Source organism: Mesitornis unicolor, unplaced genomic scaffold, assembly GCF_000695765.1.
Source record: "Mesitornis unicolor isolate BGI_N332 unplaced genomic scaffold, ASM69576v1 scaffold53416, whole genome shotgun sequence".
NCBI lineage: Eukaryota > Metazoa > Chordata > Aves > Mesitornithiformes > Mesitornithidae > Mesitornis > Mesitornis unicolor.
In genome coordinates this window covers 1,709-25,081 of record NW_010194028.1, presented here as the reverse complement: position 1 = coordinate 25,081, position 23,373 = coordinate 1,709, and the positions used below count along the sequence as shown (strand labels likewise).

Here is a 23,373-nt window from a genome sequence, read left to right as displayed (position 1 = left end):
CAGCATTCAAAAACTGCATCCTGGACCAAGAGTGGTCCCATGTGCTGAAGGAGGTTTGTGCACTTACCAAGCTGTGCCTGCCAGCTTCCCGAATCCAGCGGATGTTGTCATGGTACTGCTGCTTGACAGATGTGCTCACTTGCAAGAGAAAGCAGGAAAAAAAACCCCCAACATTTTGAAAATGAATGCAATGTGCTATAAATTTAATTTAATTCATCTGACAGCACTAGGAAGTCAAATTCCACTCTCAGATACAAGCACGCATATAGGAAATGCTATATAGAATCCTCTGTGCAGAAAGTTATTATGGAGTAGCTAACCTTACATGTAAATCCACCCAGCACCTGGGTTAGATATATATGTTATTTAAGAAGATAATTATATATAATGCTTTTATATTCTCCAGCTTCTCTTCATTTATAGCAGCCATTCCATCTCAATCAGTCAAACCAAAGAGGAGTAAGAATAAAGATATCTGAAGTGAAAGACAGTGAAATATGGCATGTACGTCTCATTTGCTAAACTGCTGCCCCCAATTCCCCACCCCAACAGGAATACATTTTGAAGTTGGGCAAGCTACTGTGTTCCTTCTGGTATTTCATAGGCCCTTCTATACCTAAAAGATACTTCTATACCCTAAAAGATACTAAAGAAAGTATTGTGTGCTCAGAGGAATAGTCCTCGTTGACACAGAGATTGGCTCCCTTTGCCCTTGGGAGATTTGTATCGTTGTTATGCTTCAGCTCAGCCTTCAAACTACTGCAGAGGTCATAAATCCAAGTTACACTCCAGCCATCACTTTGCATTCCTCCTGCAAAGGCTAAATTAAAAGCTCGGGTACATTAGGAGTGGAAGCAGATAATAAAACTACATAGGACTTTTTCGACAGTTTGTGAGGTTTGAGCACAAAACTTCAGCTCCACAAAAGGAGAAGAATGTTTAACATTGGACTCAAGGCCAGGTCAAGAATTTAGGCTTGGAATGCAACAGACTTCAGCTCTGTGGAGTTTTCACTCAGCCATCGTAACAGATTCATTTATAAAATTCTAAGGTATGTTCCGATTTTAGATCTGTATGTGTGAGTGGATATCCAGACCCTGGAATTTGGTCCAAGCTCAGGTCCCATGGGAGGTGGGGTTATTATAGATATTGAATACTCCCATAGGAATACTTAACAACATTAATCCAAAAATGGCTGTTCATTTTCTGGCCAAATTATGTACTCATTTCTCTTTGAAATCCTATTCCTATTGTCCTGCCAAATTCAACAGCAAATCCAATAATAGCCTTGCTCTTAAGCCTGTTTTTACCTGTTGGGAGTTTTTTAAATGTCATTTTTCATTTAAATTAAGAATATCATGCAAGACTTCAACGCTTTTTGTCTGTGGCAGAGACCTTTCTTCCCAGCTTTACATTAGCATCTATATAAACACCCACACACTATTGTACACTTGGTAATCATTCATTTCCTAGTCTTGCAATGCAAACCATCCTAAAGGTCATACACAAATTCAGTCTTGGCAGATGACTGGAGATTGTAACCACAAATAAATGACACTGGATGGAGCACCACACCCATGAAACCTGGGTTTCCTGCCACTGATCTGCTTGCTCGCCTCTTAAAAAGCTCCCATGTCTCCTTCACCTGTCAGATGGGGACAAAGCAATTTGACTCCTTGAAAAAACTCTTGGAGACCTATTGATGAAAGAGACTGCTTGTCTTACAGTTTCAATGTGACAGAAGCAAGAATATCTGTAGCAAATTAAAAGAAATGGTCTTAGCCAAAATGGCAACAATAGCTTTGGGACCAATAACCTCTCTACACGGTGTTTTTATATTTTACCTACTGGTTACACTCCTTATAGGAGTTTGGAGAACAGTGAGATTTCCTGCCCCCATAGAACAGGCAAAAGAGTGCTTTCTGCAGGTTCAGTTTCAGCTAAAAGCTATCAGACGTTGTACAACTCTCAGTTTCCTTTTTTACCCCAAAAGCATGCCCAGTGATGGGGAAATGGGATGGTGTCTTACCTCCCTGACGTATAGTGTCTTCCAGCACAGACATGGCAATGGAGTCAGTGGTAGCGAGATCCTGTGGGTCACCTGAGGTACAAACCCAGCGGAAGGGCCCAAATCCCAGGGAAAAAATGTCCCTGGGAAGAGAACATGTTTCATTAAGAGATAGTTGAAATTCTTTCCTTATTTATCCTGGCTGCTAGCAGTGCTTTTCTTTCATTAGCTGGAGGGAGAAGAATTTGAAACATTTTCAATGAACTAATCTAAACAGAAGCATCAGGGACCATTAATTGAGGAATTAAACAGTGCTGTTTCATGCAGTCATCGACTGGTGTATAAAAGCAGTCAGGCCAGAATTTTGATAGGAATGAGCTCAGCTTTTTCTACAGGCAGTGTGCACAGCTTGGGCAAAGGGTGCAGTGTGGGATACTGGCGGAAGAGTGTCTTATTTCAGATGTACTTTAAACTTCAACGTAGACAGAGGCTTTGAGGATTTGGAATTGAGATCTACTGCTCTGAAGAGACAAGCTCTTCATTTTGGCATCTAGAAGTGAAGCTGCATATAATTACTCTTGGAGGCTGTGACTTGGCTATTCTCATGAGTAGAACCGCTTAAGGAAAATTGATCCAACAAAAGAGAAAATGCAGCTATTCATGTGAAGGAGTGAAGAGCGTTGATTTGGCAATGTTTTAGCTCACTGTTCACACATCTAGTGTCTGCTTTCATAAGGCCTTTTAATTCTAAAAAGGATAAGGATTTTTATTAAATTGTCAAGACATGCCATGCCTTTCTGGACAAAATATTAGCAAAACCTCTGCTGTCAGTTTATGTATGTTAATCATATACAACATGTGCCTACAGGTCTGTCTCTTGTCCCCTGTACACAGGAAAACGCAAGAAGTAACTCTAAGAAAGCCAATAGAAAGTACGAGTATAATGCTTACAGTCAAGAGGACATCTTCCTAAACCACACTGGACATTACTCCAGAGTGGAGGAAAATAAAACTAACTCTGGAATAACATCTCAGAGATCAATTTTCCTACTGCTACAGTTGACTCAATTTAAACACTTATAGTACACTACAAGATTTGCACTAAGTGGAGTCTCTGGAGTACTCTGACACAGAGAGAGGTACAAGGCACTTGAGATCTTTATTCCAAGCCCTCACCAACATACCCCATGATGTGCTGAACATAGGAAGGATACCGGAATTCTGTTTTGTTGGCTCCTCTTTTCTCCACATCAGCACCTACCAAAGGATTTTAATAGTCAGTGACATGATGAAGAAAACTGCAAGATGTAAAACCAGACTGTGTCTGGGTTCCCATGAAGGCTCTATCTCAGGCACAGAAAAGGTCAGGGGTCTCAGAGAATGAGAGAAAGAGGCTGAAGAGTTAGCATAACACAACGGCCAACCCTATCCTACCAAGATATACAACGGGAAAGGAGCATGCAGGATTGTCCTTGTTTCTACGTACAACTCCAGGATCTACTCACCAGCCCTTTGTGCTTCCAAGAGAAAAGCATTGCCATAATCCCAAAAAAACATGCCCTTATCAGCTAGTCTGTTAATAGCAGCCACATGTCTCTTCAGACTGAAATAAAGAAGGAAATTATTATTCTTGAGATTGATAAAATATCAAAAGCAATAACATGAACTCACTAAAGGCATGGGAGTAGGGGGAGACAGATGGACCAGAAAGACCCCAGAGAAATTCAGATGTAAGTCCATAAGATATCAGCTGAGATGCTTTCAGTCTTTGTAGCACCTGTTATCCCCAATTCTTGAAGTGCTACACAGTCACTGAGGGAACTTCATGAATTAGCAGAGAAGAGTCATGCTTCTCAGCAAAGAAATGCAGCAAGCTAGAAGATGGAAGGTGATAACAAAAACCAGCCTACACGAAACTGCAAAACAGTTTAAGAAGTTCACAGAGAAAGAGAACGGAAACAGAAAAACTGAACATGGCACTGTTCTGGTCTCTCTCTTGGCCACAAAAGCCCGATTTTCCCTTTGTTTCCAATAGTGGACCATACCCCAAGACTCGGAGTTATTAGTACTATAGCTCTACCCTAGATTCCTTCTGAAATACTGAAGAACAAAAGACAATGATCTGATAACTTGCAGAGCAGCTAAACATAAAGGTTAAAAACATGTATCACCAAAACTTTTACCTCTCTTTTACCATGGTCCGGAATTTGCCTGGATTGGTGGAGATGAGCTGCTTTGCTTCCTCAAAGCCCAGCTGTACCGGGTAGTATCCCCCACTGAACGGGTTATGGCATGAAGTTTGGTCAGAGCCCAGGTCAACCAGCAGCTCTCCCGTTGTGTCCAGCTCATGCACTAGCCTTTCCCTGGGGATGACATCGAAGGAAGTGCTTGAACAGAAGCTGTCATTTCACATTCCAGCTCCTCTTTCAGGTGAAATTCTTCCAGCCCAAGAGGTTGTTTATAAAGGTATGCCCTTCACAGAGCAAGTCTTTGTTTTAGTAGCCAGGAGGTAGGAAATTATGGTGATGGAGATATAGGTATAACTTTTATACTTCACATTTACCTGTGCACTCGCTGATGGACGAGTCAAATGCCAGTAAGACGTACCAGTCTTACAGGTCAGCCTCAGCCCATAGTATATGGTGTAACAAAGATTTACCATTGGATAAAGTCTCAAGAGCACCAGAATTTCTATCCATCATCTGATTATTTTTATTCAATCAATACTTCTATTCTTTGCTATAGTAAAAGGTATTTTCTTGCTATCCGATTAGCAAAAGGTTAGAAGGAAGGGGATAAATTCTCTCTTTGTCCAAGAAAGAATCTCAGGGATTTTTTTCCCTTAGAAATAACTTGTTCCATAAGGAAAGGAGAAAGTGCATGGGAAGCAACTGGGAACTGGAACACAAGATGAAGAGCCCTCTTTTCACAATACAGTTATTCATGAGCATCTAGAATAATTAACTCAGAACAAGGGTTAATGTCTCTTCTCTTCCAAGTTTGGGAACTAATTCCAGGTTGGTTAACAAGCAAGAGCATTAATATATCCATTATCCATAAATCCTACTTACCATAGATCTACCACATTTCCATGGTAACCCAAACTAAGGGCAATTTTATTCTTTCTTGCTTCTCTAGAATAGATTAAAAACACTGGATGAAGAAAATGCATGTCATGTAACTCCATCTTGCAGTGTACAAACCACAGAGTCAAACCCAGCAAAAAAGTCTGTAAGTAGTTTCCAATACTCCTCCAGGCAACACATCTTTCAATCTTTATTTAATTGTTAATCACCAATTGCAGAAAGCTTGAGTGGTGCTTTAAGTGTAACATTATTTATAATTGCTCTTTCCATATTCATGAATGGGAATGAAGACACATTTAAAATATGTAAATGATATGAAGCATCAGCAACCACTAATAATGACTGCTGCTGTTTAGAAGGATGAATTCACATTCAAAGCAGACCTGAAAAAGAAGAGGTGTCCCTTGACCCCTTCTATGTGCACGCTAAAATGGCACAATGCAGAAAGATGTAAATGGAGGATGAGGAAGCAGAGATAAATTCACTGAATTATGTTACAAGTCCTACCTAAGGCGAGCAATGCAGTGATCCAGGTTGCTGGAGATTTCCATCAGCCATCCCTGCTTGTGACGTTTCAAAAGTGCTGCTTCATCAACCTAAGAGAAATAGCAGAGATCTGAAAACTCCTCTTTCCCCTATCCAGTCACTTTTCCCTTTAGTTTTTCAAGTAGCCTGCAAGAAAGAGTAGCAAACAAGTAAAGGAAATAGCCCCCCCCCAGCCTTAAGAATATGGAGTGATTGTTCAAATACTTATTTTCCACCTCCAATTTTATTTTTCACTTTCTGTTCTGTTCCAGGCTTGAAGCAAGGAAAAAAACCAAAAACTTTCTGATACATCACTTCCCAAAATAATTTACAAACCAAAGATTATAATTACAATTATACAAGAAGCAATATTTTTCCGCAAATTGTCAGAAGTCAAAATGCTGCCAACTGTTTTCAAACCTGGCTATTTTCTGTGAAAACAGAATTTCTATTTAATTAAGGAAACACTTTATTTGATCAGCTCAGAGAGAGAGATTTCTGCCAGCCTGCCCAGGATGAAGCAATGGTTTGCTGAATAAAATTGACCCTCACTTTTGTTCTTCGGCTGCTGCTTGAAAATCTCAACCAAATATGGAAAAGAAAAGAGGAAAGCATTTTCTTGTCCCAGCTGACTAATGCCTCTGAAAAAAATGGAATGGATCAACAAGAAAACTACGTCTTTAATTCCCTCTTATTTGAACTTCGAAGCTCCAGACAAGCTGAATCCCAAATCTGTACTGTGTGTGTCAGTGTGTATATGCATTAGAGACAGCTGGATAAAAATATAAATGGATAGACAAATTGGGGAGCCTTCGGCACAGATTCCATATTAATGGTTCAATGTACAGACTTGCACACCATTAGTACGTTTATAATGAACTATCAGTTGCATAAAGCAAGCGGCAAAATTAATTCAGGCAAATTTTCTGTGGTAGCAATGGATTTAAACACCCACAGTGGTGTGTGTGCATAAGAACAAATAATCTGAGTGTCTTCTAGTATTTCATTTTTACTTCTCTGTAATCCACCCTATATAATTTTCATTGGATTCTCATTAACAAACTATTTCTATGTAAATTAAATAAGTTCTGTATTCAGGAGTCGTTTGAACCCCAGGACACCTTTTCTTTCCTAATTATTCTTAGCATGAGCATCCTTTCCCACATCAGTAATAAAGACTGTCCTTCCAAAATCCCAGATTATGATAATATCAGTGTCACTGTCAATGGAATTATTCAATAAAGTCAGGTGCCATGGGGGATAGCTTCTTTGGGAGTTATTTAAACCAGCACAGGAGGAAAGATATTAAATGGTCTGTATGAATTACAGGAATTGGGTTCATTTCAACCGCAGCATAACACAGATCAGATCTATTTAAATTTGTTGCCACTTCCTACATATTTTACTTCTGCCCTCTCTGACAGTCCTAATCTTCCACAGACTCACTAGCATACTCAAGAAAACTGGCTTTCTTTGAACCGCACTTTCAAAAATATGCTCATTTTTCAATCAGCATCTCAGTAGTTTAAAAAATGAGCTAATGACACCTCCAGTGTAACACTGGAGAGCTTAGTGCAGCTCAGAGGAGATAGTCTGGCCCTCCACACAATTATTTCATAAAATTACTATCTGCTTCATGTCAAACAGAAGAGGTAAAAGACTTGCACCGTTAATCCCTTCTGTCTGAGCTTCGGAAGCCCTGGCTGACAAAATGACATCTCTTGCACAATTTGCATAAATAGATCTTTAAATAAATACTATGCACATATATATAGCTATCCACATGTGCTCCTGAGACTCATTTCCGACAAGGATCATCTCACAGGAGATAAAAACCAGGCAATATTCAGTCTCCTGAACAAAATCATCTGCAGCCGTGGAGATGAAAAGGACAAAGGGCTGCTGTGAATAGCAGCCACTGGAATCTTTCCTTTGTGTTCCAGCATTTGAAAGATCGTGATGACAGAGTAGAAGTCTGAATAAAGATAATTTATTCAATAATAATTTATTTAATAATTAGGTGAATAAATTTCTTTCATCTGCAGGGAATACCTGATGAGATCTCAATTGCATGCAAAGCTCGTGTGCTAACAAAAACACTTTTGCACCATTATTGTAAAACAGATGAAAACCCAACCTTCTATGAATAAGATCCAGGCTAGCCAGAGCGGGTCAGATTTACTGCATGCCATGTGGGCAGTCTGACCTGTTCTGTTTTGAAGTTTAATTATAATTACCACCGGTCAGATAGCAATATTCTCACCCTGTTCGTTGCAGCAAGTGACATGCCCACAGCAGAGGCCTGCCAGCGAATTCTCTTTATAGATGACTTTGGCTGAGAAGCCAAAACTCCCACTCCAGTCAGCTCTGACTGCAGTTTAATTCTCAAAAAGCAGTAGCAAGAGGTCATCACCTGCACACAGTTAAAATCTCTCAATGCATTTCGGTCAGCCCTATTTCTGAAACCAAAAGCGTTTCCTCAGGGTATTGAATTCAAAGGTAGTCACGAGGAAAGAAATCTTGGTTTTCAATAGTCAATATAATGAAAGATAAGAAAAATGCTTGTATTAGGAGAACCTAATGTTACTTTCTATATGAAAATGTATTTCACTCAAAATTTACAGGCATATACGCTTACCAAAATGATGATGTTGCTATTCTGCATTATATATATACAATACTTAAGGATATCTGTGGATCCTATCATACACTATTCTGATTGCTTGGACATTAACAGTCTTTGAATGACAGATCATTATTAGGTTCTCTTTGTTTATGGGAGGAAATAGCTGGGCTATTTTAACATTTTTGGAACAGAGAAGCATTACATCAGGATGAAAGACTCTCTACAAAGAATATATGCTATGAGTAAGCTACAGAGAAAATGGTACTACAGAACTTCTCCCCATCAGCATTTTCCCTTCGCAGAACTTACCTTCGTTGTCTACAAACTGGGATTCTCCTAAGCGCTCGTAATCAACCTCACCATCTTCATACTGAAGCCAACTTTAAAATTCCCAGTTTTAAAAAAATCCCATTGACTTCAAAAAAATCACAACACTGAGCGACTTTGTTAGTCCCAACCTTGATGAGTGAATCATGCCAATATTTTTAACTGATAATTTCCATTGCACCTGATAAAGGTGCCAGAGGAATTGAAGATTAATTGTAATGTAACGCTAGTTACCTTTTCAATATAGACTTTTTTGGCATATTTTGCTCTCACCTCTGCAATGATCCCCACACACCCAGCAATGACTGCAGCTTTGGCTTGAGCGCCGCTCATCCCTCCGAGACCAGAAGTAACAAACACCTTTCCAGACAGGTCTTCTGCCTTCAGGTAGCGACGGCCTGCGTTGAGCACCGTGAGCTGCACACAACACAGTACTGCAATTATCAGGAGCTATTTTTCCTACAGTCCCTGAAATCTGAAGACAATCTGTCCCTTTTGCAAACAGTTTGAAACGCGGGGGTCATTGCGATAATGATCTGAATAAGAAGCCATGGACTATCTGAGTGGAAGGACACTGATTTTTTAAGGAGCTGGCAATTAATTTCTTTGATGGTCAGCACATCCTCTCCCATCAACCCACTTCACTCCCCATCCCCTGCGGGAGACACCCTCCTCCAGTAGGTATTGACAAATAGACATTTCCCAGTTTCTTACCACAGTGCCATGGACTATTCCCTGAGGCCCAATGTAGCAGTAGCTCCCTGCAGTCATCTGACCATACCTGGCAATAGCAATGAACATTGCGATACCACATTACTCAGGCTGGAATGAAATCTGTACATCTCTACAAATGGTTCCAGTATAACAAAACAAAACAAAACAAAACAAAAATGTAGTGCTTCAATTTGTTGCTAAAGATCTGATATTATCCAATTCACAACTACATTGAGTTTCTGCATTAGGAATGCACCAACATGTTTTCAGAGGATCATCGAGCTCTTCAGATTGAGTTTGAAAATGCACGAATCAAAAAAACAGTGTAAACTTGTTTTGGCATTTAGCATAGTGACTAGGGCACAAGGACACTCGTTTTCACATTGTTGGCATCTTTATGCCACTGGTTTTCAGCAGCCCTCGTGCTTCTAAGTCACATAGTCACTTCTGAAGTTGTTTGTCCAAAACAGTTGTCCACATTCCTATGAAATTCCCAGGAAAGTGGCAAAGGACATTGTCTATTCATGCCCTTCTATTTCTTCCAGCTTTCTTATCTGTACATACCCAGGTCCCCAGTGGTTTTAATTCATTCTCTCCATGGTAGACAACAGAATAGTAGATAGATAATAATTTTTTAAAAATATTAAAAATGATAACTTTCTACATCAAACTTTCTCTTAGTGTGAATGAATGTTTCCTAACTTGTGTTTTCTGTAGACTGCAAAACAACCACTGCAAAGTGGAACTAGCCAATGCTATAAGTAGGTTATGAAGTAGGTTATGATTAAGGCTTCAGGCTGCAATTCAGCCAAATCCCACACATAAACCTAATATTAATTCCTAGCAGACCTCAATTACATCCTTGTATATGTGGCTGAACATAAGTCAGACTCCTAAGAAATTCCACGTTAGTGTGCATTAACGCTTTGCAGCATCAAGACTTTCTGCAGAGCAGTTGAAATCCACCTGCATTTGAAATTTTAACCAGCCACTGCTTGGTGTCTGAATTACATTTTAGTTAATTATTTGATATATGTTTAATAGTGAGGTATCTTCTTACATTGTCACTCCCAAAGCAAACATCTTCTCATATTCATCTCTGCTGGAATAGTTGGGAATAACCTAAGAAAACAATCAAAAGAAAACCCAGATAAGCAAATTAGAGATTTAAAAAGGATTTTGAACAGCCGACGTTTCCATAATTATGGTCACACACATAGACAATACAGTGAAAAATGGAAGGAATAATTCAGGTGTTTTATTCATCCATTCTAGTATTAGGAAAAAAAGATCCCTCGTCTTGAGGTAAGAGCAACTGTACTGGAATAAATGCTGCAGAATTTAGACCCCAGATTCTCCTGTGTGCTGTTGTAAGTTTAGTGAGTACAAACAATATTTTTATTCAGCACATACTTGAAAACTAAATAGAAGAGAAGAAAAAAGAGAAAACAAGGTGCTAATACCTACCATGCCATTAGTAATGATTAATCGAGGAGCATACGGATGGCTGGGAAAGAGCCCCAAAGGATGCCCACTGTACATTACCAGTGTTTGCTCTTCGGTCATCTCTGACAAATAGTGCATTACCAACCAGAACTGAAAAGAAAAGAAAGGCAAGTGAGCGAATCCACTTTTAACTTACATTTGTGAAGCTGCTAAATACTGAGTATGAAGACAGCCACAGAGATAATGAGGGGTATGCACACGTGGAGTAACAGCCAGAGCTCTCAACACATTCTTGCTTTTAGTAAAGTCCATATTCACAGACATAAACCACCAACTAGCAAAAGTTTGAATAAGTTCCAGAATCACTTTTCCAGTACAAAGCCCAGAAGTCCTTCCTTTTTAAAGCTGTTATAATTTTATCCTGAGGTTAACCATTTGGATCTGGCATTTTTCTGGCAGTCTTTCCAAAGCCAAACTGCAAAATTTTCCCTATAAAAGTGATTAAAATACCCATGCATATTGTTGATCCTAACCTGAAATGTATAATTCATCATCTTCTGGTGCTTGTCATCTTTTCAACAAATGGATATTTGGCTTTGACCCCCTAAGCTGCCTATAGATTGGACTCACATGCATCACTGTACCTTAAAGCCCATTATATTCCTATGTATAATGCCTATATATAGGCAAAATTAGTAAGGAGGGAGCAAAAACCTTTCTTAGCTTAAAAGATACTTCTGTTACCTTCTTTAAAGTTAACTCTGACCATGGCTCTTTCTTTTAAACTGGTTTGGAGGAATGCACAGGTCTGCAGGGATGGTATAAACCAAACTGAACCTTTTCTCGAGGAATTTTGCAATGACAGATTTCCAAAAAGCATATTGTTTGCAAGCCACAGACAGAACAAAATGTTCTGTCATAACTGAATCATTCATGTGATCGCTACTCTAAGTAAGCAAAAACAGAAAGGTTGTTTGTTCTGCTGTGAAACAACTGCAGGTCATAGCTCTGGCTTGGATGAGAACAGGAAAATAGGGAATATTTGTGACTTCTAAGTGCTTCTACTTTACCTTGCAGCCCAACATCTGCCTAAGGTATGTCAGTCTGATCAGGTCTGCTATAGAAACTGCTGCCACTGCTTACATCCAAAATGCTGTAAAACTCACCCAGTTAACAGTTAACTGGCATTTACTAATTAATTACTGATTTTTTTTTGCTGAGAGAGTAAATTGAGCTCATACAAAACAACTCTAAATACCTTGCTGATGCCAACAGTCTCCTGAAAATGTTTCCCATACACATTTTGCAGTACTTGGATTAAGGCAAGTGTATTTATTGCCATTTTTTTGATAGAGAAGGAGAACAGAGATTATACAAACACACCTTAAACCTCCCAGCTCCAATTTCAGACAGGTTTTATCCACCTGCCATTATTCTCAGAAGACCAGAGACAGTGGTGCTAGGCCTGACAGTGAAGTGCATGATGCTCGGCCAGCTGTAGCACATAAATATTTGCAGCTAACCTGATTTGCTTCGAAAAAGACTCAGGATTGCACTTTCTTAAATCAAAGCCCTTTTGTTTTAATTCCAATATTTGTGAAAAATGCTACAAAAGTACCAGAAACAAGCGAGCAAAAGATATACTTTGTCTCTTAGAATTCATTTTGACTCTGACAGGCACATGCAAAAGCACCAGAGAGACAGAGAATTGGTCTTTGCATCATCATCCGCAGCTTGGTATGTTTATGGTATTATTATTATTTCTGTTCAGTTTCTCAGTTAACTGTTTCTCAGTTCAAGAAGGACAGGAACTGCTGGAGAGAGTCCAGCGCAGGGCTACAAAGATGATGGAGGGAGTGGAGCATCTCCCTTATGAGGAGCGGCTGAGGGAGCTGGGGCTCTTTAGTTTGCAGAAGAGGAGACTGAGGGGAGACCTCATTCATGTTTATCAATATTTCAAGGGTGAGTGTCACGAGGATGGAGCCAGGCTCTTCTCGGTGACAAACAATGATAGGACAAGGGGTAACGGACACAAACTGGAACACAGGAGGTTCCACTGAAATTGGAGAAGAAACTTCTTCTCAGTGAGGGTGACAGAGCACTGGCCCAGGCTGCCCAGAGAGGTTGTGGAGTCTCCTTCTCTGGAGACATTCAAAACCCGCCTGGACGCCTTCCTGTGTAACCTCATCTGGGTGTTCCTGCTCCGGCAGGGGGATTGGACTGGATGAGCTTTTGAGGTCCCTTCCAATCCCTAACGGTCTGGGATTCTGTGATTCTGTTGGGCTCCCTGTGTACGCCTTACTAAGTAAAGCTCTCCCCATCTAGGCAGTTCATAACGGAGCATTCCTCCATCCAGACAGGATGTTTTGGAGTATTTTGAGGCGACGACTGCCAAGAATGATCACAAACTGCCTCAGCAGAAGGCGCATGGGGGAGGGTGAAGCTAATTTTGTGCAACAAGTTGCCAAAGCAGCAGTATCCTACCTGTGCCCAGTTGCTGAAGACCTGCCCATTTCCTCCATAAGTGACAAGCTCCTGAGGAAACTACAAAAGATAATTTCATAATAAGTCAAGTACTTATCTGAAACATCTCACTGTGTCTCCAAGCTATTTTTTAATCACAGTAATAAATCTTTTCTATAGCTTATTGTACCCACACTCTCTAGATTCTTCAGATCAGAAAACATCATCATAAAAGTGATAATTGAAGAAAATAATTGAAATTCCTCTTCAAAATAAGGTGGCTGTTACTGTGAGAATGGTATTTTGGATGCAGAATGCTACAGAGTGATGCCTAGATTGCAGTTTCTATAACAGACAGAAGATACCTAAATTATTCTAATTATTTGTTATGTGAGAGCACACACAGGAAGTAACTTGCATATTTGCTGCTGCCCTATGAATTCAGCTTCCTTATTTTTACTGGTCCTTACCTGAGCCACTGAGGGATCCAGATTATTCATGATCATCAACATAATGGCAGCGGCTGATTTGGTCTTGCAAGGGTAGTCTCCTATGGGGTATGCTCTGAAACAGTCACCAAAATTTAGGAGAGACACCCCGACTCACAAGGGCAACCACAACAACATACCCACAGAAATATCTCTGCATGCCAACACATTCATTTGAGTTGAAAAAACAGAAAGAAAAAAAAAGGAAAACAAAGAAGGACAAAGTGCAAATTACATACATACCTTGAGAGGCAAATCAGGATTTAATAGTTATCAGAACTAAGCAAAGAAAAAAACTGTATTCAGCTTATCATATGCTGAATCAGTTAATTGCAACTGGTTACAAATACGGTGGCCGATAGCTCCCATTGCTTTTTAACTGGACTATTTTGGGGATGCTGGAACTGGCCCCAGCTGCCAGGCCAAGAAGCTAAGTCCTGCAATGCCAAGGAACAGAGCATCAGTGGAAGTTGTCTTCAGGCTTATCAGTCCTTGATATTTCAGCTCCTATCTAAGAAAAAACACTCAGCTTGAATTTCAGTCCCAAAGATGTTCTCAAATACTGAACTATTTAGGAGAAATATGGGCCTTTTTACTGAATAAGACGCATTTCATCCAGAAAGCTGAGAGGTGAGGCACAGGAGACCCTCACAAAGGTACTGAGTCAGGTTTCCTGGTACTAATGTACTCCAGTGCCCGCTGCTGTGATCATCTCACTGTTATCTTCTCCTCCACCATCAGTTTGTTAGAACAAATTGCTCTAAAACCTCTAGTCTTAGATTTATACCACAGCTCATAGCAGGGACAGTTCCTTTGCTGTGTTTGCACAGGTCTCAGTAAAATTGTATGTACTCTAAGGTACGATACCAAAAGGAAGTGCAACCACTGACTGAGAGTTTCGCTCTTCCCCTTTCTGTAAACAACAGCGCCATTGCAGATGCTGGAAATTCCATTTGACATGGTTTCTAAATGATCTTCCTTTCATTGTGCAATAGGTCTTCAGTGGCTGGACACTTACATTGCACAGGGAAGACAGTGACACTGAAAAGGTTTGGCTAAAGAGCACCGATTACAAACAAAAATAATTGAGCATCCGCTGACCAGCTCATGAGCCAAGATCTGGAATGTATATTCTACAGATTTAGCAAACAGGTTCCTCCCATGATCATATGCACTTTATCCTAGATTTTTACACCAGGACACTAAAGCAAATGCCTTGTAGTCATTGCCAAGCCAGGAAGGAAAGAATCTGAGTTTTTCTACAATACTTTTATTAGTGTTTTCTGCTTTTCTAAACTTGATGTGATAAAATAACAGGGTTTCTGTGGAATGGTACTAATTCATCAAGAGAAAATATTTCCACATAATATTGCTCAGAACATAAGAAACCCGAAGTTCAGACATAAGCTGAGTGTGCTGGTATGGAAACATGGCTGTTAAATGGAACAGAACCAAGTTGGATTGTGCTACATAAAGAACACAAATCAAATACTACCAGACTACAGAGAGCAAGAGGCGTTTTCTTCATCTAAGACTGTGAGAATCTATTAGAAAAAGTGATCAGTGAAATGTTCACAAAGAAAAACAATATTTGAAGCCATCAAAGAGTGACTGATCACAGAATCACAGAATCACAGAACCGCTCGGTTGGAAAAGCCCTCTGAGATCATCCTGTCCAACCGTTCCTGTCTACCCCCTAAACCATATCCTTAAGTACCTCATCTACCCGCTCTTTAAACACATCCAGGGATGGTGACTCCACCACCTCCCTGGGCAGCCTGTGCCAGCTTCTGACGACCCTCTCAGTACAGAACTTCCTCCTTATCTCTAACCTGAACCTCCCTTGGCACAGCTTGGTGCCGTTTCCCCTTGTTCTATCCCCCATCACCTGGGAGAAGAGACCAGCACCCACCTCTCCACAACCTCCCTTGAGGCAGTTGTAGGTGGTGATGAGGTCTCCCCTCAGCCTTCTCTTCTCCAGGCTAAACAAGCCCAGTTCCCTCAGCCGCTCCTCATCAGGCTTGTTCTCCAGAGCCCTCCCCATCCTTGTGGCTCTTCTCTGAACACGCTCCAGAATCTCAACATCCTTCTTCTAGTGAGGGGCCCAGAACTGAACACAGCACTCGAGGTGCGGCCTCACCAGTGCCTGATGGCAGTGATGGAAACAAGCTGGTGGCCTGTCTCATCCAAGCCTACTTGGAACATGCCCTCATCTGTAGTTCAGGACCAGGGTCCTCTGAAGCCCAGCTCTGCAGTGTCTTTCAGATAGTCTTCCAGTTGCCCTCCCCGTTGCTGAATTCTGCAAGAGCTGACCCCAGATATAGCGTGGACAGCACAGAAGTACAGATGTCTCTGAAAATCAGAGCGCTTTCTAGCTGCTCGCTTTATTCAAATTTCTGTATAGACATTAACCAGGCCCGCACTGGATGCAAAAAGGAATCAATCAGTCAAAAAAAAAAGCAGCTAGCCTCTGGCAGCCCTCTCCAAAACTGTTCTGCTTCACAAACATTAGTCCTATCAGCCCTAGAATGAAGCGATCAACAGGCACAGCATATTACAAACCAGGGTCAGATACAGGTTTCGGTGATGGAAAAATGTACTGTCTGTCTTTTAAGACCGGAAAGCCTTCTGTGAGACTGGGAAACAACCAGCCACTCACAGCAGGTCTCAAGCCATCCTGTCCTCTGATCTCACCTCTTGGTTCAGTTGAGACTACTGCAAGTTTTCCATCCAGGTTGCAATTGCAGATCTCTGAGTAATGAGTGGCCTCTAGAAACTAAGACTTGCCATGGGACAGAGCAGGAGGACAGAAAACAGGATGAAAGCTGGAGGATGAAGGATCGGTCTTATACAACTTTAGAGAAGAACATCCCAAAACATGCAGTATCCCTTATTGGAAATGAATCCACTGCTATCCAATGATACTCAGAGCATCCAATTTATTCAGATGATGCACTTTATTAAAATGTTATGACATGACTTCTACAAGGGGTAAATTAGGACACAGCAATGCTACTATTTAAAAGTCAGATTCGCAGGTGAAAGCTGGTAAGCACATGGCAGCCAAATGCAATGTGAACCATCCAGTCCTTACCTCATCTCAATATCTGGAAAGAATCTGTACATATAGATGTGGCCGTACAGCCTGAGTTCTTCAGCAAATTCCTGTGCCAGCTTCTTTTGTATTTCAGGTGGGAAATAACGCAGGGCATTACACAAAGCCAGCTGCCAAAAAAGAACCCAAATAATTAAAAAAAAAAAAAGAGAGAAAATCAAGGTAAAAGAGAAAGGAGGGTAAATAGGTAGCCCTGAACTTTAATCAGACTCAGCTGGAAGCCTGCCTAAGCTATCACAAGGATGATATCATTCAAAAGGCCAAGCTCACACCAGGGGAGCTCCATTCCTTCTTTTGTATTGAAGTGTTTCCACCTGCATCTTTCCTTGCAGGTTCAATTGCTGCACGCATGTAATCCTCCCCTTCCCACCACCACCCAAAAGCTGCATGGGGAGAACTTGGAGATCTGTGCACAATCCTATCGATATCAGACATGGATGAATTCCCTCTCACAATGCTAGGGGGCACCGAACTACCAAGGAAAAAGTTGTTCAGAAATCCTTGGGCTGAGACCCTGAGCTCCTGGAGACACTGAAGACCCTGCTGTACCTTCTAGTCAAAAAAGGGATCTTAGTCCCGAGTTATGTGACATTCTCCCAGAGGAAGATGTTCTTGGGCTAAGTTTCAGTAAGGATTCACTACATTTAGCATTCTAATGTATTGCAGACAGTGGTGGTTTACATTATTTTATCGATTCTACATGTTTCACTGCCAAATTTGCTGAAGTGATTACTAGGCACTGAATTAAATTCTACAGTTGATACTACGTGGCTTACCCTCTCTATTGCCTTCAAAGACATTACCCATGGTTTGCAAAGTACAGTATGTCCTTTTTGGATGAAAGAAACCGTAAGTAAATCACTATTGTTAGTAACAGTCTGTTAAGTCATGTCTCTGTATTCCATGCTCCATTTGATTGAAACCATAATGGGAATAAAGATTTTGTAATCTTTAAAAAGCTAACTTCATGCAAAGATGCTAAAAGATCTTGCAAGTTCCCTGACAAATGGTGACATCATCCATACAGCTTTTAGTTGAAGAGATTCACAAATCATCTGGAATTTCACATCTTCTTTAGGCTGATTTTTAATGGCCGTGAAACTGCTAGAAAGGGATCAAGTTTGCTTCCAAATCTGATGACAGTCTACAAAGCAACCCAGGGAAGCACAGTTTCAGAGAGGTGAAGTATAATGACTTATACCAGCTGAGAATCAGACCAATAAACCCCTAAAAATTAGGATAATGCAGAGAATGCAAGGGATTTGCTCATTTAGCAGATGAGCAAATGCAACTTTGATGGTTAAATATCACCTCGTTCTTCTCCAGTTAGGTAAGCAGTCATTTTTCAAGGGCATGTTATTAATAAACACAAGGATTCCAGCTGTATCCACACCATGACAAAATATGCAGGAATTTTCAAAGTCAATCTCAGTGTCAAGCTGCCATCACAGTGGATTCTAGATCTAATACGTTTCTAAACAAAGAATAAAATCATTCAAAATCAAGCGGAAAACACTGCCACAGTTGGCATTTTGTCTGCCTATGAGAACTACAGAGAATTATCAGAATGAGCATTTTGCTTCCAGTCTGACAAGGATCACTCGGTCTTTGATCAATAAATTATTTGTATCCTAATGAAACTGATGGGCAAATACTTTTCTTCACCCTAAAAATACAAGCAAGCAAAATACAGTTGGACTTTCAAATAAATTCACTTAGAATGAGCTGCTATCCTATTGATGTTACACATTAGCAGAAGCCTGAATTTTGATGATGCAAACATTAATGAAACATGAACTTGGATGTTATACGAAGGGTAGGAAGGGCACCTTGGTTGCACAGACAATAGAGAGCTGGTCTTATGAAAGAAGACTAACACAGGGGCTTGTTTAGCTTAACTGCACAAAGGTGGCGTTTGATTGCTGTCTCACCGCAGGATAAATGTCAAAGCAGGAAGGAGCTTCAGAGAAATGCTAGAAAAAGAATGAATAGCTGTGAATTAGCCACAAAAAAATGTAGTCTTGAAATTAGAAGAATTTAAATATAAGAGATTCTGAAACAGTGTCTCAATAGGAGAGCCAGGGCACGTAAAACGGCTTAGATGGAGCCTGACTGCTTTATGAAAGGGCAATTGCCATGTGCATCAGGAAGAATTTTGCATATTCATTATGGAGTCATAAACCTGAGAAAGGCACTTGAGGAGCAAATTCAAATAGGCTGTTCATCATGCTTTTGTAGCAAGACAATACAAGGCCATTATTCCTTACATTTCATTAAAGCACCATATAAGACATTATTCTGGGCTTTAAGTAGGATCGATCTAACCTATTACTGACACATTCTGAATATTAGACACTGTGCATTTGATATCTAGGTGCTCTTCCTCTTCATAACTTCCACTGACAGAAGCTTAAGCTGCACATGCTCAGTACTTCTGAAAAAACCAGGTCCAGAATTCAGCAGTGTCCTAAAAAAAAAATAAATCAATTGCACTTACACTCCTGATCCCAATAGGTTGTTTTTGAAAAGCCACTCAGAATTTGTCAAGGTACTGATTCAGTTCAGCTCAGTGCAATGCAACCACCAGATGCAAAGTCTTCCTCTGAGATACACCAGCTGGATTTAACATTTGATTCTTGTGTTTAAGCTCTAGTCACCAGCAGGGTGTCTTGTTTTGCATTCACTGGCATTTATACAGCAAAACATGATCCTGCTGCCATTTAATCAAGATTCAGACCCTGCAATGTCAAGAAAATGTAGTCAAAAGAACCCATTAAACCCTGCCCCAATCAATCAGCTGTGAATATCTTTGTCGTTAGACTCTCTTGAGAAATCAAGAATACTGGCCTCCTTGTTAATTGGCATTTGTTGAAGAACCCACGCCTCTTCAGAAGGAATGGCATTCATTTCCCTTTTCTGACACCATCGGGACTTCCAATTTAAGAATCCTGACACACTCAAACACTAAGATTTGCAGTCTTCCTTTTTCTGAGGGGAATGGAAGCATGAAGAGAGAAAATTACTATGGCTTTCCCAAACCATACAAAGATTTTAAAAAGCAGCCTCATTTCTGGATGCATTAAAACAACCATTAAGGCCAAAGGTTCTACTTCTGCAGAAACTTCAGCAAGCACTTCAGGTGCTATGCAGCTTCACAGGCTTGGGTTTTCAGCTCTTTGTGCTAGGATGTCATGAAGCAGCAAGGCCCAGCTGCTGCCTGAAGGACACAGAGTTATAGTAACACAGCCAGGGCCCAGCCTCACGGTACCTGAGACCAGCAAGCAGGACAGCCCAGGGATGGCAACCAGGTCCACCAGGAGTCCAGGTCATCGGGCAAGATCTTGCTGATGTGCAGCTCTGGGATCAAGCTAGGAGCGCAAGTCTGGATCAGGTCTGGTGATGGTTACCACAGAGAGACAGGACCCAGAAATTACCAGGAAGGTTCAGAGTGGCAAGTCAGCCCACAGGTTGGAGAGCAGAGCAATCTGGTGGTCTAACGCTGGGCCCAGGGACACCTTGTGTCTGAACTAGAGACAGACCAACAGAACTGAGACTGAACTCCCAGGCCTGAGTGTAAATGAAGGCTGGAAGCCTATGGGCAGAGGGTATGGGTGGAGATCTCAGGTGAGGCTTGTCAAGGTCATCAAGGGCCATTACTGGCCTCAGGGCCCTGTGACAGACACTAGTGATACTGCAAACAGGTAACACATGATCGTGCTGGGGTAGCAGAAAGACTGTGACATGATTTGGCTCTAAGATAGGTAAAGGAACTGCCGCATAGATGAAAACATATCATTTTTTTCTGATTCTGAGCAAGACTGAGAAGTGCACATTCTTCCTCAGTTGCTCTAGCTTTACTGGCGTCTCAGTGAGCACTGAGCATGCAACATCCTTGTTCTGCAAGAGGCATGAGTAAGATTTTAGGAGTAGTTTCTTTGTTGCACATTTACATGAAGATACAGATACTGAGAAACAGAAAGCTGGGGTTTCCTGAGCTGTGGAGAAGAAAGAGAGAGGATGTGGCTGTTTCAGGCCTCGGGCAAAGAATGCCAAAAGAAGAGAACTCAGGAAACATATAAAGAAAATCAGTTCTGAGAAATGACTTGATTTATCCAAGAAGATTAAAGCTAGCATGATAGAAAGAATTATATACCCGTTCAGCAAGCCCTAAAACACATAGAACTTTATAAATCTCACTTACAGGTTTTCTATTATAACCACAAAAGGAAGCCCAAGAAAATAAAACATCGGCAGTGCTAAGGTTTATTATTGTAGAAAGGGCTAAAACTGGAATGAAGGCATATGAAGAGAGGGACAAATCATGAGGAAATCAGCAGAGAATTATTAACTTCACTTCTGTCAAAGCTTCCCCTGAGTAATTCAACTGGGAAATGAACAGTGTCATACGTAAAGAAAAGCCTTGCAATATGCTCAGCATTACACACTGCCAACAAAATCTGGAAGCTTGTCTCAGGACTTAAAAACCACCTTGTAGACAGACAAACTTTTCTACAGTTGCCTATCTACATGTTTTTCTAAGCACGGAACCCCTCTTAAAAAAAGAGATTTGAGCTTTCAGATGTAAAATAAATACCAGCTGAGCCTCTAACTCTGTTACGAGTTTAAGATGGAAGATTAAGAGTAAAATAAGTCAGAAAGGAAGCTTTTAAATCTTTAACAGTCTAATAAAAACCCCAACTAGCACAACCTTTTATCACATGTGGTAGATAAGAAGGGGAGATGAGGGTAGGATGTTAGACAGTAGACTGGGACCAGAAAATCTGTCTACTGCTGTCTCCCTGCAACGCTTAAAGGAGGAAACTATTCCAGTTTCTATGTAGGGAGTGAGGGCTTTGTCGTTACCTTTTTCAGGTAGAGAGAAAGTGGATGTGAGTACCTTTCATAGGCAAAAGTGAATTAGCAAGGCAAGGGATCAAATGAAGATGATTGCAATATTCTGACACGCAGTGAAACTCACTTCTTGCTCCTGTATCTTCCCAGCCATCCCCGCACCACAGCCCCCTTCTGCACACGTTATAGCCACAGTTGCACAGGTCTGAGCTGTCCCAGGCACAATAGGATGCCTCAGCCATGAACATTCCCGACATTGAACTATATCCTCTTTGGATATCTCACAGCTGTTCCTCTTTCTGCCCTTCAACTAGGCTCTCATTTGCTTCTGAAAGTGGACTTTGAAAGAATTTGGCTGCTGATGCCAGTGGGGAACTCCCACGAAGGCAAGGAAGTTGCGTGCAACTTGTTAGTGAGGAGGGATCTGTGTTCAGACCAGAATGTCACACTGTAAGTGATGTTACATGCAATGGAGCACAGGCTTTCACACTGAGGAACCCACCTTATTCTCTCCCACACAAATCCCTAAGGATGTCCACCCATTGAACACCACTTTCTGCTGCTGATTTTTTAAAAAATCTCTAACATGAAATAACGCACTGATTACTTTAGTGCGTATGTAGACTATTCAAACAAAAGGAGACAGGAAAGGAATTACACAACTAAAGACAAATAATTAACTCAACTCCCTACAAACTTGCTTAAATTCCAGGATGCTTCAGACTACTGATTGAAATAAATTACCTTTGGGTCTTTTATGGAAATATACAGATGTGTAGCTTGTACCATGATGATGATTGACCACATTTGATGTTTATTGCATTTGAGAGGTTAGCTTTCACTCCCATACATATGCAGTGTTTTTGCAACAGCATTCATAATTTCATCTCCAAGGAACAATGCTGGGTTGACAGCACTGAAGTCTAATGCCTCTTATTTCACCATTTAAAGTCACAGAAGCTGTTGTGTGGCAAATCTCCCTCCTATCAACCTGCTTATCCATGGGGGAGGAAGAAAGCAAGCAAGCAAGCAGAATTGTTTCCAGTACTTTGTTCCATTACCCACTGAAATTATAACACCAAGAAAAGCCATTCGCCACAAAGTTAGGTGCACACTCAGAAAAGCATTTGAGGCACTCAGGTCTGCTGCCCTGAGCTGCGTTTATCTGAAAAGAAGTGAGACCCTGTGAAATGCCATTACCTTTTTCTCCTGAGCAGTGAGATTTGGGGTCCTCACAGGTGCGTGGGGTATTCCTTTCCTCCGACCTCTGTTTTCAGGCAAAGGGTATAGAGGAAGGCCACGGCAGATTTCCTTCAGGGTGGTCATAGCCGCTGAGGAAACACGAGGAGGAAAGGCAGAGGTACAAGAAACAGGGAAGGCAGGGTGCAAGATGCTGTGTGGTTGAGATGTGCCACCACTCCAGGGTGATCTCAAAGGGAGCAGCTTGTCCTCTGGCTTTTACAAACGGGCCTGTCAAGGGGCACAGGTGACACACCTCCCCCCTCTGTGCCATGCCATTGGCTTTGCCCTCCTCCCCCAAAATGAATGATTCACAGTTTTGCTGTTTATTCTCTGGGTGCTTTGTCAGCTGGGGCTGTCCCAAGCCACTGGAGCAAACTCAGTCGCTTTGCAAACCATCTGATTCCCCCGATGTCCCAGTGAGAATCGTGGTCTGGAACATGAGCCTTGCCTGAGACCTCAAGGATGGTGCATTTACATTTCTA

General features: G+C 41.1%; 1 protein-coding gene across 1 annotated transcript in view; it reads right to left on the bottom strand.

Moving 5' to 3' along the window:
• Positions 1 to 23,004, bottom strand: part of UROC1 (urocanate hydratase 1) — a 33,411-nt gene extending 10,407 nt beyond the window's left edge. The window contains exons 1-15 of the mRNA XM_010187643.1: positions 22,850 to 23,004; positions 16,778 to 16,908; positions 13,666 to 13,759; positions 13,217 to 13,276; positions 10,754 to 10,882; positions 10,347 to 10,408; positions 9,287 to 9,353; positions 8,846 to 8,989; positions 5,602 to 5,690; positions 5,080 to 5,142; positions 4,192 to 4,371; positions 3,514 to 3,611; positions 3,193 to 3,265; positions 2,030 to 2,151; positions 68 to 138 (exon numbers count right to left, since the gene is read on the bottom strand). Coding sequence (XP_010185945.1) covers positions 68 to 138; positions 2,030 to 2,151; positions 3,193 to 3,265; positions 3,514 to 3,611; positions 4,192 to 4,371; positions 5,080 to 5,142; positions 5,602 to 5,690; positions 8,846 to 8,989; positions 9,287 to 9,353; positions 10,347 to 10,408; positions 10,754 to 10,882; positions 13,217 to 13,276; positions 13,666 to 13,759; positions 16,778 to 16,908; positions 22,850 to 22,975 — 1,509 coding nt within the window. The 5' untranslated portion in view covers positions 22,976 to 23,004. The remainder of the gene's footprint in view (positions 1 to 67; positions 139 to 2,029; positions 2,152 to 3,192; positions 3,266 to 3,513; positions 3,612 to 4,191; positions 4,372 to 5,079; positions 5,143 to 5,601; positions 5,691 to 8,845; positions 8,990 to 9,286; positions 9,354 to 10,346; positions 10,409 to 10,753; positions 10,883 to 13,216; positions 13,277 to 13,665; positions 13,760 to 16,777; positions 16,909 to 22,849) is intronic.
• Between the last annotated feature and the right edge of the window lie 369 nt (positions 23,005 to 23,373).